General features: G+C 36.9%; 1 protein-coding gene across 2 annotated transcripts in view; it reads right to left on the reverse strand.

Moving 5' to 3' along the window:
• Nucleotides 1–633: 633 nt before the first annotated feature.
• Nucleotides 634–15,399, reverse strand: part of tmem65 (transmembrane protein 65) — a 44,729-nt gene continuing 29,963 nt past the window's right edge. Inside the window, exons 5-8 of one of the 2 annotated variants that reach the window (XR_005993046.1) lie at nucleotides 13,092–13,134; nucleotides 10,842–10,947; nucleotides 7,796–8,657; nucleotides 634–764 (exon numbers count right to left, since the gene is read on the reverse strand). Coding sequence is in view for 1 of the 2 variants with exons in the window: in XM_041808207.1 (XP_041664141.1) it covers nucleotides 8,547–8,657; nucleotides 10,842–10,947; nucleotides 13,092–13,134 (260 nt within the window). In the remaining variant the exon portion in view is untranslated. Of the gene's footprint in view, nucleotides 765–5,696; nucleotides 8,658–10,841; nucleotides 10,948–13,091; nucleotides 13,135–15,399 lie in introns of those variants that run through there. The other variant, XM_041808207.1, reaches the window with a different exon arrangement.

Genomic DNA, 15,399 nt, shown 5'->3' on the forward strand with positions numbered 1-15,399 from the left:
ACAACTAGAAACCTCCTCTCTAGGTGGTTTCTAGAGGACTTCACAGAGAGTCATGAATGAACAAAAACCCCTGACACTGCTAGGACTCTTCATCTAAAGATAGTGGGTAAATGTTAGCAGGGTCTTGGTCAGATATGGACAGAATCTTATTGGTTTTGGTTCTCTCCAATGACTTAGTGGTATAACACTGAAAATCTTGAGTCAAAGACTTTCTGACCCACTTCCTTTCTTTGCCCTGTATCTGAAGCACTTCTCCCTTCAGAACTCACAAGAACCTGCAGGTTTCGATTTAATCCACTGATAATGCACTTCCTGTGAAGTTTCCTCTCCCTAACCCCACAGAAAACAGAGATGCTGATCCAGAATCATCTCTCCTGGGCAGCCTTAAGTACGGAGGACGAAAGGGGTTTAAGGACATCCTTGTCCAAGCTGAGGAAGTTTTACAAGTCATTTGTACGGAATCCCCAAAGGGACAAGGACCAAAAAAAGTTTCTAATGCACATCAGAAACTAGCCAAGCGTCAGGGGGAGGTTATATACAATACAATACAATACAAGAACTTTATTATGTGTATATGTGCTCACAGGAAAGTTTAAATGCGCTCATGAAACTTTCTTTTGTTACCAAGATGGTTTTCCAAACTTCTGAGACAGCTTTTCGGTACTCCCAAAAGTTTCACAGACCCATCAGGTCAACGTTTTATCAAAAAGTTTGATATGCATTTGAGACTGTTCAAGCCATGATGTACACAAACATCAGGATACCTGAAAAGACAAAAAGGGGGGGAAATAGACATAAAGTTAGTGAAACGTTGCAAAAATTGGTTAAAGTGGAAAAGAGAAGAGGCAAAAGGTGGTAAAAAAAATTGGTTAAAACTGGCAAAAAAAGAGCAGAAATAGGTTTAAGTGACAAAAAGTATTGGCAAAAATGTCAAAAAGCTGCAAAGAATGAAAACAAAGCGACAAAAAAGTGGTTAGAAAATAGAGTTAAAACTTGCGAAAAAGTAGGTTTAAGTGGTAAATTCGTCAAGTAGTTTTTTAAACAAACTGTATAAAGTGGGTTGAAAGTGGCAACAATAATTGGCAACATGGGCCACAAGTGAGTGGCAAAAATGGTTAAAAAGAAAACAAGAAGAGTGGCTTAAATTTTCATAAAGTGGCAAGAAATGGGTGAAATATAGCAAAAAGCAACAAAAATTGATTAAGAGTGCCCAAAGGAATTGGCAAAAAAATGAGACCTTAAGTGGTAAAAATAGTTGAAAAGAGGAAAAAAGTGGTAGAAATTTTTCAAAAAGTGGCTAAAAAGGGTGAAAACAGCAAAAAGAGGTTAATTGTGGCAACAAAAAAAAAAGAGTTGGCAAAATGGCTAAAAAGTGGCAAAAATGAGCAGTGTTAATTTTGTCGACTAAGACTATTCCTCAGCAGCCTTTTTGTCCATGAGAAAGACAAGACTAAGACTAGCCAAAGATACAGCTTTGCTGACTAAAACTGACTAAAATGTACTTTAGTTTTTGTCAGAATTAATGATATTTTTCCACTGTGGGTAAATCTTTCATAGTAAAATGCATCTGTATGTATTCTATCTCTCAGCTGTAGAAAGCAGGGACCCCAGGTTTAGCAGAGTGCAGAGAACACAGTACCATGATTTGGTACCAGATTTAGGTAAGAAAATAAATGCTTGGACTAAAAGTAAAGACTAAAATGTGAGGACTTTTTATGGACTAAAACTAGACTAAAACTATAAAAGGTAGAAATGACTAAAATGGGACTGAAACTAAAAGATGTGATCAAAAAATCAAGACTAAATTTAAAAACAGCTGTCAGAATTAACTGGTGAAAAATAATAAAAAACTGGAAGAAATTAGTCAATAATGGGGAACAAACAGTAACAAGCAGCAAAAAAAGCCACAAGTGGCAAAACATGGACAGAAAAAGGACAAAAATGGTCAAAAGAGGCAAAAAGAAGGAGCCAAAATGGATGGAATGGTGAAACACAGGATAAATAATTCCAATAACAGTGATGGTAGAAAACCATGAAGCTCATCCTGTGAGACAGAACATACAAACTACAGGACACTCTCTGGTGTTTTAGCAGCACACTGGAAACTCTTTCTTCCTGTCCTTGTCCCCTTCAGGCCTCCGTACATTCTTGTAGCAGAATTTAACATAATAAAATGTTAATGTGTTTAGTGTTGGGAGTATGTGACAGCACATGATGTGGGAAAAAACTGATATGAGGATGAAGCGGAAGGAGTGATGGAGTATTTTCAACAGATCAAATCATTATTTATATGTACATATTCATATGTTGGTGTTTAGTCATTTGCTCCTCTTACAGCCCCTTTAATCTCCCTTTTACATTAAATGTGCCAAAAGCCTTTGTGCTGACTCTATCTAAATAAACGGAGATGATTTTCTAGAAAAAGTGTAGTTTCTACTGAAACTATAATGGTTTATGTAGATTAGCATATAAAGGTTGTAATTAAAACACACAGTAGGTTAACCTGCACCTTTTAAAGGGTGCTCCAATATAAACCAATATTTCAGCCTTTAAATAACATGGATAAATATATTTACACCAGTGGTTCATGTCCTCAGTAGGCTACCGTAGATGGTGATGTAAGCCATCTGAAAGTCTATGAATGAACAAATATATTACACAGTACTATAGAAAGATTTAACCTGTGACTTTGTTGGCCTTAAAGTTTACCAACTGGCTGTTCAGTGTTCAACATGCTGCTAAAATACCATCTATGTAGCAAACATGCTAACGTCTGTGGTGCTACTAGAGGAAGTCCTGTGTTGATAATTAGCCGTAGTGATTGGAGTAATGTGGATTTACTGATCTGTAGTGTTGCTGAGTGAGCTCCACATAACCAAGAGTGTCAAAGTTAAACTAAATGAGAACTGAATGTAGCTTCAGTCCTACAGTTTAAGCTAACTAGCCATCGAAATCGCCACTTTTACAGAGTCTGGCTGGTCACCAACCGAGCGGCCATGATGGAGGTTTTTAGCTCTAAAGTGAATAAAGCTGAAATTCAAAGCCGGCAGGTTTTTAATTTGAAATTTTAAAACAAGAGACAAACTGTCTCCTCTTTGGTATTTAAAAAGGAAAACAAAACATGGAAAACCGTGTATTTTCTGGCAGTTTTATTTCCTGTTTGAAACCAACCTCAGGAATCCAGAGAAACTCTTGTTTTTCAGGTTTTTTTGTTGTTTAGGGCGATAAAAAGGACAAAAATGAAAACTGTGCATGGAAAATTGATTTTTCTGGTTTTATTTGTTCCATGCATTTGGCTATAATTTGAATCTTAAAAAATCAACATTTTGGTTCCCATAAATTTATTACAAAAATTCTATTTTTTGTTGTTAATTTATGACTTTTAAAATTGAAATTAAAAATGCTCCCTCTCAAAATTAACTTCCTTTTAATTTCATAAATGTATAAAATTGCCCCGGTATGCTGTTGTACATTCTGGTGCCACTAAAAGGAAAAAAAGAGGATCTGTGCATTTCTGAGGAACTTCAAAATTTTCAAGTTTAAAAAGTCATAAATTGACATTAAAAAAAACAAGTTTAAAAGGTTTTATTATGTTTTTAAACTAAATTGATTTAATTTTTAAAAATTTTTAAAATTTTGATAACAAAAACAAAGTATTTTAGAAATTATAAATCAAAATTACCCATTACATGGAAGAAAATTAACCTAGATTAAGCTGTTTTTCTTCACTTTACTGAGAGTGATCATTAAGGAAATACTTCTGGTTTTAGCCTAGGAGACACATTTCTGTTTTCTGTTGGTTTTTATTTACATCTCTATGATGTTCTGAATTTAAAACTGTAAAAAAGTTAAATTTTTGAGTTTACTAAGTCAAAATTCACAACTTTTCAAACTCATATTTTTCTCCTACATTTACAGTTGTTTAGGCTCAAAAATTCCAAGTTTAGTTTCTTGTAAAATTACGACTATAATCTCAAGAGTTTAAGTTTTTTTGATGATTTCCTCTTTTCTTACAGTGGCCCTCATACGTCATACTTCTTTGATAAACTACAGCAGTGAGCTAAACCTCCATTATGGTGCTAATAAACGTTTCACTCATTAATAACTAGGGCTGTCATAATAGTAGAATTAAAACCGTCTTACAGCTCTGGTTAAACTTGCGGTATCAGTACTGACGCCCCACACACCCTCAGTACTGGCTCATCTCTGGTTTTCAAAAACTCCTCCACTCCGTCTAATTGTACAAAAACATCGGCAGCGTTCATATCTGCTATCAGAAATATTACCAACTTTAGAGATGACAGTGAATCCTTTATTATCTGCTGTTAAACACGTTAAAACCAGTCAACCCTGCTGTGCAATAATATTCACGTGACACTATATAAACATGTGATAGGCTAATGTCAGATAGCCCAACATGCTAATTAACGTTTGGTGGTAAATTAGCTGAACAAGCTGACATAGACTCCCCTGTTTTTAATGACATTATTTATGTATTTATTCTTTTTATTTCACCATTGATTGTGTTTCCCTCCACATTTCTACACCGTCCTGTATGAAACATGAACAGATCTATTTAAATATGCATGTTGTTTGTTTTTTAGTTGGACTGAAGGTTTAATAGTCAGCTTTTTTCTACTGAACTCCTGTTTTAACTGGTCTGCCTCTCAGAGACCAGGATGTAGACGCTGCTCGTCATCTTTAGTAATGTTTCAGGTTTAATGTGACAGCAGTTTGACGCCGTGTTTGACTGAAGCCTGTTTGATATTTATGTTCATACTATCAGTTTTATATTAAGATTAATTCTGTCTGTTTTATATTCATGTTAATTCTATCAGTTTTATATCACAGTTATTTGTCTCTTGTATATAAATGTTGCTTCTTCTGATCAGGTTTAGAAACGTGAAGCTGATGCGTTGGAGAGCGAATGAAGCTGAATGTTGGAGCCTGTGACGACTCGGTAAATGTCTGTTTGAGGCTGAAAAACACACACCCAGGACTACAATAACTAAGAAATACATCAATAATCAGAGGTAATTCTCTAAAACATTGAATAAAATCCTCAAACGAGCTCCAAAGTCAATCCTAACTTTGTCCTCGGTGTGTGTTGAAGCTGTTCTGTCTCTGAGCTGTAACGGATGTCTGTGTCTCCTTCCTTTTAATAATTTGCCTTTTTATAGCAATCTGCCAAATTTTTCACAGTAAATGCTGTCATGGATATTCTAAATTTCTTTTTTATGTATTACATTTCACTGAGGTGTTAAACTTCTGAATTAGTGCCAATAAAGCATTTCAAAGATAAATTGTTGTAGTTGGAGGTGAACGTTTCTACTTCGTCTACACTTGTGACATTTTTTAATCCCTGGATTAAATGTAATAACAGTTAATATCCGACAAAGTTGACAACTCCTGACAGAGTTGACCAACATCTGATAAAGTTGACAAAAATCTGATAAAGTTGACAAACATCTGACAGAGTTGACCAACATCTGACAGAGTTGACAAAAATCTGATAGAGTTGACAAACATCTGACAGAGTTAGCTCGTCGAAAAAAAAAAATAAAGTTTTAGACTTATTTTCAACCTGAATTCACCTGATTTATTTGATTAAGGTGCATATAAGTTGTGAACTTTTATTTTGAAAAGCTGAAAATGTCTATAATTAATACTCTTTAATAAAAACAATGACAAATAGCTTCAGGCTGCAGAATCACCTGCAGAGGTAAACACTCCTCTCTTTATTTAAAATTAATATTTACATTCAACCCTCTGGTTTATACAACAGGCATGTTTCAGTGCTGCTCACATGTCCACTAGTTGGCAACACAACACAGCATTCATTATAGTGATATATTATTAAAGAGATGACAGTTTATTCTGGCCCTTCCATCCTCCTACATTTTTTTTTCAACTCAGAGAATTAAATTATTGATTAAATCAATAAAATTAAAAACCCTTCATCCTCAGAGAAAACACACAAACATGATTTAAACATGAGATGGTACAAAGTCACACATGTAAAGATTACCACGGTAACAAGCAGCAGCCAGAATACCATTATTACTACATAAATATTACATACGAACTTTTACTCCATAATTCAGCAGCTGGTGATTTATTGCTTCTTACTCTGTTTTTCAGATTCCCTCCAATAAAACTATATATCTACAGCAGAGTCCAAACACTTATTTAAATATGATTCAAACATTTCTGTCAACAGTGTGCTCAATTTAATCGTTTTATTTCTGCCTTTCCTAATCCCTTTAGATTCAGGGATGAGGAAGGATTTATGTCTCAAACTAAAATAAAATCTGTTTTATAGCTGCAGCTTTAAGAAGGGAATTCAATCTGTTTACCAAGATGTTTCAAAAGTTTCAAAACTTTTAAAGGCATTCAACAGAATAAAATAACCCACATCAGAACATGAGGATTGTGCCTGACTGTATGGTATTAAGTTTGGCCACTAGGTGGTGCTGCTGTGTTATTCTGTGAAAAACATTTTGCGATGAAGGATTCATTGATGTGCTTTTTAAACATTATTATTAACTTAACCGGTTAAAATTAGGGATGAACGGTCAGAGTGGTTTACAATTTCAAATGATAAATAAAAAAATCAAGAAAAAACTATTTCCCAATCACCATTTAAAATATGAAAAAACTGGAAAACTGCTATTGGCTTTTAAGGCGGTTTATATTAAACTGGGGGGAAAATGGTTAAACAAACCACTTTTAAAGAGAACTTTTAAAGAGTGGAGGACTGGTGACGTAACATTCTTTCTTTCACAACACCTGCAACAGGTCAGAAATATAAAGTTATCAGAGTTAGAGAGATTATCTTTCTTGCATAGATGCTGTGGAAAAAGAATGTTACATTACCAGTGTTCTGCCCTTTGATCCTCTCTTTTTAATCTGAGTGTAAAATACAGTAACAAATTGAAATTAACAAATGCATTTTTTGTTCTCTTCTTTTGTTTTTTTAATTTCCAATTAAAATAAACTGCCTGAAAAGGCCAAGGCGGGTTTCAATCAGTCTGTTGTGTTCTGTCTAAGCAAACGGGGCCGAGGAGGGAGCGCCACTTTGTTTCAGAACTTCTCTAAATAATCTATGAGTAAAAGCACCTTCAATCTATCTGTAAAGTTGGAGTGTTAAAGAAAATGAGGATAAAAAGGAAGCAACTGCTAAAGTGCCATCTTATGGTTTTAAATGTTTTTCTGCACGGTCTGCTGAGGAAAATCCCGACCATCTGCAGCTTCAAGTTTGAGGAAACACGAGCTAAAAAGTAATTACACAGACGGCTGGATGAGAGTCAGGAGTCTTTGATGGAGGGACGAGTGGAAAACAGGAATTAAAAAATGAGAGAACAGAGATGGAGAAAAGGCTTGGAGAGCAGACATCAGTGGGCTTAAAGTCCAACATTAGAATGAAAAGTCCAGCTTCCAGGTTGTCTGAGCGCCTCATCATTTATAAAAGCATGAAGTGCTTCCAGCATTTCAAAAAGTGTCTGAGATTAAAAAGTCTGATTAAAGAGCAACATCGGTTCTTCATGCACAACACAGAAAAACATTCCCACAGAGGTAGCAGAAGACACCATGGAGAGTCTTTTTTATATCGCTGTTTTAGGTTAGAAAAAATAAAAGTGCAAAAACAGAAAACTTTGACAAAAGGTACTCGAATGATGCTGCTGAGGGGTCGATTATACCTCAGATTACTGATCCACGTTGGTCATTCAGATACTAACAGACTCCAGTTTTACATCCATACTCTGAATTAACAACACATGATATCAGAACTCACCGTTCCCCCTCTGATACATGCATCTTCACGACCAATCTAGTCCCGGTAAAGACGTCCCAGACCTCCTCTGTATCAGTCCAAGTTAGCAGTTTTAGGTGTGTCCACACTTAGAATAAGGATTACCACTTGGTATCTGAATGGCCAAACCACATGCAGATGAAAGTAAAAATAGTGTTAATAAACATCAAACATAACTTTAGAACCACTCTATATGTTTCTAAATAAAAATATTATGTAAGATTGTCCTATTGAGCTTCACATGGATTTCTTTATCATGTAAAGTCCTTCAGAGAATCTGTGGAAAGTTTCTGTCACTTGTGCAGAGACAGCTGCTTCTCATAAAGACAATCAATCATCAGGTCAAAACAGAGTCCAGATTAATGAGAACTGGTGACAGAATGAGAACTAATGAAACTCATCTGCTGCCTGTCCCTCGTCTGATTTAATGACTGAATTAAAACGAAACGTCCAGTTAAACAGGCAAATGCAGCAAACAGACAACCGTGATGGAGCAGACAGAAAACACTGCCACTCTGATAAATACCAGCATCAGCCTCACATGGTTACACACCGCGCAGACACAGCTGCAGAGCTGCCGGGGAGCTGTGAACACCACCCTAACACGGCAACATTCTTCCATTTAGAGTTGACATCAGTAGCAGAGTCTGTAGGTGTGGTGATGGGGTGCGGATGTGCAGCTGTAGTTGTGTAGTTGTAGTTGTGTAGCTGTAGTTTTAGTTGTTGTGGTTTGTTACGAGTCTGATTGTGAGGGTTGTGCGTCTTTCTCCTCATCTTCATCACCGAGAAACAGGAGTGGGAACATCCCCAAAATACAGCCGATGGACACTCCAATGGCTTTACCCTGCAGGAACAAGGAAAAGAACTGATTATAATAGAAGATTACAACTGCCACTATTTCTGTTTCACTTTCAAAGTTCAGATTTAACCTTTTAACTAAAATCTAGAGTGACCAGGAAGCTGATTTACATCTGTGCTGCAGCTCGTAGCAATACAAATTTGAACTTTATCTTTGTGCAAAGGTTTAGGGCTTTGCATACTTCTGAGATATCTCAGCCGCTGTAACAATTCTCTAGATTTAACAGATTTAGCTGACAACATGTAGCGGTTTACTTTTGCAGCTCTTTGCATTTGGTATAGTCTCCATTTACATTGGTATTTTGGCTCTTTGCGCTGGTGTTGCAGCTCTTTGCACTGGCTTTGTGGCTCTTTGCATTGGTGTTGCAACTATTTGAACTGGTGTTGCAGCTCCGTGCGCTGGTGTTGTGGCTGTTTGTTTCCATGTTGCAGCTCTTTTTAATGGTGCTCGGGCTCCTTGCACTGGTTTTGCAGCTTCTTGTATTGGAGTTGTGGCTCTTCGTACTGGTCTTGTGGCTCTTTTCATTGGTCTTTGCAATTTGGAAATTTGGTATCAGTGCTGCATTCTCCATGATCAGTAACACTGTTGTTTTCCATGAGCAGGGATCATTTCCGCCGTCAACTGTTAAATTATTTTGTGTTCTTAGTGATTTCACCACTCGGTATCAGTGTTATTATTTACGCTGGCTCTGGGTTTAGGCTGTAGGCTTCACAATACTTACATAGGCAAAATGCCTTGTCATATTTTTCATCTACGCTGGATACTATTTGATGATTAACAGTAGTTAGCAAACGTTATTTTTAAGCCATTAGCATCTGTAGCAAACATGAGGTTAAAAAATGTGTTTCAGTGATTGGTTAAAGTGAGAGAATACGTCATATCTGTGACAATATTTTGGTTAGTTTGGACGTAAATCCCTACTAGTTAAGATCAACCTTACGTCTCTTTGGTGCAACCAAACAATGACACAACTGAAGTTAGAACTTAACTAGTTTCAACGTAGGGTTTAGTGTGGACTTTACACCATAACTTAAGGCAGAATTTACGCATAGCTGGTGCAACAGGCTACAGGTCTTAAACTTCTTTTAGCAGCCATTTGAAACCATCCTGCAACATTCTGCAGTCAGGTCTCGGTTGGGTGCATCTTAGTTGCACCAATTTTTATTTGTCTCCTCTGTACATCGACAGTGTTTTAGATCTGTATTTTGTTCTAAGACCTCCCAGCTCCTGTTCCATTGCCTAGATTTTAACCTTTAGCTCACATCCTGCTTCCTGTTCTCTTAGTTTTAAGCCGTTGTCCTAACATCTCTGACTCCATGTTGTGCAGACTGCTGTCTCCTCATTATTTCAGTATCTCTCTCTGATGTCAGTCCTCCAGCTGCCTTCTGCTCATCAACAACTCTTTTCTTCTTCTTCTTGTCTTTCTTTTGGCGCAAATCCAACAGTTTTGTCCCCACCTGTCAGGCTGGAGGCCGACTGTTGTGAATAGTGTGTAAAATTCTACTGTGAATTTTTTTGCTGAAGATAACAGAATACAAATATCAAAAACTAAAGCGCCCTGTGTGCCTCCAGGGTTGTATTTCTGCCATAACTATTGTCAGGGGTTTAACTCAGCAGAAGACCTTTTCTCACTCTTATTTCTAATTCTCATTTGTCATCTCTTTACTTCTGGCTTTAAATATAAAACTAAACTGTTAAAGAAGAGTAGGTATATAGGGTAGAGTAGCATTCAAAAATACTGAAATACCCCTTTATTTTACCAGTAAATACTATGTTCACTTAACTGAAAAAGTTGGCTTAATTGGCTTGAATTCTGCATTTATCGGGATAAGTTTACCCATTTAGCTCATCTGGGCTAAAAACACTAGAAACGTTGGCATCATATAAGCTATATATGTTTATTTTGTTAAGTTATAAGTAATCAGAATTGGTAAATAGAAAGTATCTAACAGTTTGGAACCTTTTTGGCCCTTCAGCAGTGAGGATTAAATCAGTGTGGCCCTCTCATCATCAAAGTTGAGCTGCTTGGGTGTGAACAGAGTGAGCTGATCTTGAAGTTTCAGATGACTATAAAGAGTCAGACTTCTTGTGAGGAGGCTATGGAGCATGCTCAGAAGGCCCACTCCAGTCTGGGTCTGATTGAGGTGTATAATATCAATGTTTTCTCACCATGTGTGAGCTGACTCTGGTCTGCCACATGTCCACCTGCTTGGGCGTCAGATCAGGAACCTGCATGCCTAGTTTGGACGCCAGAGCTTCAACGTAACCTGCAAGGCTGAAAACACACAAACACAGAGCTGGGTTATAATATATGGAGACGAGGGATGTGCATTTCAGAGAGATTTACTCCTCAAAAGTCACTGGTACATTCATAAAGGTGGACCAGGTAGTATATCTGAGTTGTTAGCTTGATGCTAGCACATAATGGTAAATGTCTTACATGGGCTAACCGATTTAGCATCTATTTTAGCACAAGGAACAATACATGTCCCTTGACAATGCTGAGTTAAACAGATTTATTAATTTATCATGTTACAATTAGTTAAAAATTAAGTTAAACAGAGTGTTTTTTTATGATAAAATCAGAGTGAAGTATTAATGAATGTCATAGAGCAATGTTTCTCTAAATGTTGGTTTCACTCTTATTTTGATATTTCATGGCAGGCAGCTGTCTAATGTGCTACAGCCACCATCTCTTAGATTGAAATCAGTGAAAACTATGGAACATATTTTAGATTTGAAATAAAAGTCACATGAAATATCTGATTTTGTATAAACTCATGGCTCCTAAAATAACTGAAACCATTCTTTCCCTGACAATAAATACTGACAACAATCATTTAGGTTGGAGATAAACAATCCCAGTACCAAAAGAGTTGGGCTGCTGTGTAAAATGAAAATAGAACATAAACAACATATCAGATGTTAAACTGAGACATTTTACTATTTCATGAAAATATTAGCTCATTCTGAATTTCATGGCAGCAACACATCTAAAAAAAGTAGGAACAGGGCAACAAAAGGCTGGAAATGTAAGTGGTAATAATGAAAACAGCTGGAGGAGCATTTTATAAATAATGAGGTTAACTGTCAACAGGTCAGTAACATGACTGGGTATAAAAGGAACATTTTAGAGGGGCAGAGTCTCTCAGAAGTAAAGATGGGCAGAGGTTCACCAATCTGTTAAAAAAGATTCAGAGAATCTGGAGAAATCTCTGTGAGCAAGGGACAAGGCTGAAGGGCCCCTCAGGGGCCACTGCATTAAAAACAGGCATGATTCTGTACTGAAATCACTGCATGGGCTCAGGAACATTCCAGAAATCATTGTTGGCCGTGCCATCCACAAAAGCTGGATAAAGCTGCCTATGGTGTGGGCAGCTCTAACATCTGGAAAGGAACTATCAATGCTGAAAGTAGAGAGAGCTTTTAGAGCAACATCTGCTCCAATCCAGACAACGTCTCTGTCAGCAAGACAATGCTAAACCACATACCACATCCATCACAACAGCATGGCTTCACAGGAGAAGAGTCTGGGTTCTGAACTGGTCTGCCTGCAGTCCAGACCTTTCACCAATAGAAAATGTTTGGAACATCAAAGAAGGAAACGTTAAAATGTCTCAGTTTAACATCTGATATGTTGAAGTTACATCCTGGACTGGTTGTCAGCCAATCACAGGGCTGATACATAGAGACAAACAACCAGGCACACTCACATCTATGGGCAATTTAGTGTCTAACCTAACAGGCATATCTTTGGTCTGTGGAAGGAAGTATGGGGAGAACGTGTAGACTCACACAGAGTGGCTGTCTGTATTAGTGAAGCTTTTTCATGGTTTATTTACTAGAACGTTCACGATGCAGATGGCTGCTTACGTAGATGCAAGGCGAGACATCAGGACTATCTACAGCCTTATAATCCTATTTCTCTGTCAAAGGACCAGTCATTACATTAATAAAAACCTGCAGAAGTTTAACAACATCAAAACTCTCACAAAGACAGAATCAGTTCAAAATGTGTGACCTGATCATTCTCAATGAACTTAAACCAAGTCTTTAATAACAGTTATAAAATGTTCCATGTTCCAGGATGGAGAAATGAAGATATAATCACACTAAATATAGCAGAAGAAAAGGTGTGGGTGGGTGTGGAGACAAATGAGACAGAGCTGATATATTAAGAAAAACAATGAAACGATGCCTGATTTAATTTCATAACTACAAAGACGGGAGCAGAGTATAACTAGGCCAAACTAGAGAAACCCTCTTCCTCATTCGTCATTCGTTTGATTTATTCATTTAAAATGCAGCAAACAGCAGACTACCTTGGACTGATTTAACCTGCAGCATCTTTAAAAAACTTCAAACGTCTCCCTTTGATTCAAACCGACCCCCTCAGAGATGGTTTAAAAAGAGTCTTACCCCAGACCAGCCAGATCTGACACCAGGTTCCCCAGAGCTGCAGCTGCACAGAGAAAAAGACAGAAATACTGGTTTAGGATTTTAAAATAAAAATGAAAAAGGAATGTAGAAAAATAAAGAACAAAAAACACTGAGAGATCCTGCAAAAATAACTGGCTGTTCCAGCAGTGATTTGGAGAATGATTCACAGCTCCTTTCAGTGGTTTTTGTGGATCTTATTCTAAACTCAGAGACTTTAACTTGGCATGTTTTGAAGCAGAATAAATAACAAGGTTGGAATCACTCTCTGAGATTGAATCTGAACTTCAGACCGTTGTCAGCTGTCAGTCAGTCTAAATTTCCTCAGGGGTTGTTTGGACCAAAATCTCTGAGGGATAAGCTCATTTAAAGTGTTGACTTTTCATCTGAACCTTTTAAATCAAAATCCTCAGAGCAGTTAGACGTCCAACAACTGGAGCATTCACTCCTGTCAGACAGAGATCAGAGATCCTCAGCGTGTGAGCGAAAGAGGAAGAGGTTGGTTACAAGCCTGACTAAACTTAATATCAGGAAACTTCAAAGTATGGAGGTTTATCATGATACGATCTTTGGTATTTTAATGAATCCATCATGGCCCCCGTCCCCCAAATGACTTCAGACCATTATTTTAAATCAATACGACAAATACGTCTAAACCAATCAGAGGCCCTGATCTTGCAGTGCCCAGTTATTCATCAGAAAGAGTAAGAAACAGCATCATAGAAGCCTGTCAGCTCACACCGCTGCAACTGAGAACCAAGAACCATTTCCTTAACATCCACTCACAGTGGATCCATTTAAAGTGATTTTATAAAAATAACTGTCAGAACTAACTAAGATCATGAAGGGACAGAATGTATCCGCGACCTGCTAAAGCCGTTTTAGCACAGAATCAACTCTACCACTTCTAGCTCTATGCTCCATCTCCTCTCCTGCTTCCCAATGCAGCAGTGATTCACAGCTGGAAAGGAAAATTCTGATTTCAGACTGACCTATATGGAGCTGTGTCGAGGTTTCTAAAGCATCAATGTGCAAAAAAAAAAGAAAAACATTTATTTGCACAAATTGTATCAACATTTTGATGTGCTCAACGTGGTCCATTCTGTGATGTTCATTTTTTGATAACCTGATTTCCCCCAATGAGGGATCAAATACAGTAAATCTTAAATTTATCTAATTATAAAAAGAAAGAACAAACAACAGAACACTAATGATATAACATTCTTTTTTTCACAACAACTGCACCAACTCACACAAATGGGGTGAAAAAGAGTGTTACAGCCCAAGTGTTCTGTTCTTTGAAGTTTCTTTTTTGATAAGAAAAGGAAAAACAACAGAACACTAATGATGTAACATTCTTTTTTCACATCCCCTGCACTTGTTACACAAATGGAGCAAGAAAGAATGTTACAGCCCTAGATTTCTATTCCTTGATCTTACTTTCTGATTAAAAGAAAGTGATCAAACAAAATTTGAATTTGCTATATAAATTTAGGATATCATTATTATTAAAATAACACTAGTGATGTAAAATTCTTTTTTCACATCACCTGCACCAAGTCACACAAAAGGGGTAAAACAGAAAAAGAGTGTTACTGCCCTAGTGTTCTGTTCTTTGATATTCCTTTTTTGATTAGAAAAGGAAGAACATACAGAGAACATAAGTGATGTATCATTCTTATTTCACAACACCTGCACCAAGTCTCATAAATAAACTGAAAAAGAGTGTTACTGCCCTAGTGTTCTGTTCTTTGATATTTCTTTTTTAGTTAGAAGACCACACAACAGAACATATGGGATTTAACATTCTTTTTTCACAACACCTGCACCAAGTCTCATATATAGAGTGAAAAGGAGTGTTACTGCCCTAGTGTTCTGTTCTTTGATATGTCTTTTTTGATTAGAAAAGGAAAAACAAACAACAGAAGACTGGTGATGTAACATTCTTTTTTCATAACACCTGCACTTGTTACCCAAATGGGGCAAGAAAGAATACTTCAGCCCTAGTGTCCCATTCTTTGATATTACTTTTTTTATTAGAAAAAATAAGATCAAACAACAGAACATATGTGATGTAACATTCTTTTTATCACCTCTCCTGCACCAAGTCAAACAAAAGGGATAAAACAGAATGTAACAGCCGTGGTGCTCAGGCCTTTGATCTTCCTTTCTTGATAAGAAAAAAGAACAAACAACAAAACATTTGTGATGTAACATTCTTATTTTACAACACCTGCACCAAGACTCATAAATAGAGTGAAAAAGAGTGTTATTGCCCTAGTGTTCTGTT

The sequence above is a fragment of the Cheilinus undulatus genome, linkage group 16 (genome assembly GCF_018320785.1).
Source record: "Cheilinus undulatus linkage group 16, ASM1832078v1, whole genome shotgun sequence".
In the NCBI taxonomy this organism is placed as follows: Eukaryota; Metazoa; Chordata; class Actinopteri; order Labriformes; family Labridae; genus Cheilinus; species Cheilinus undulatus.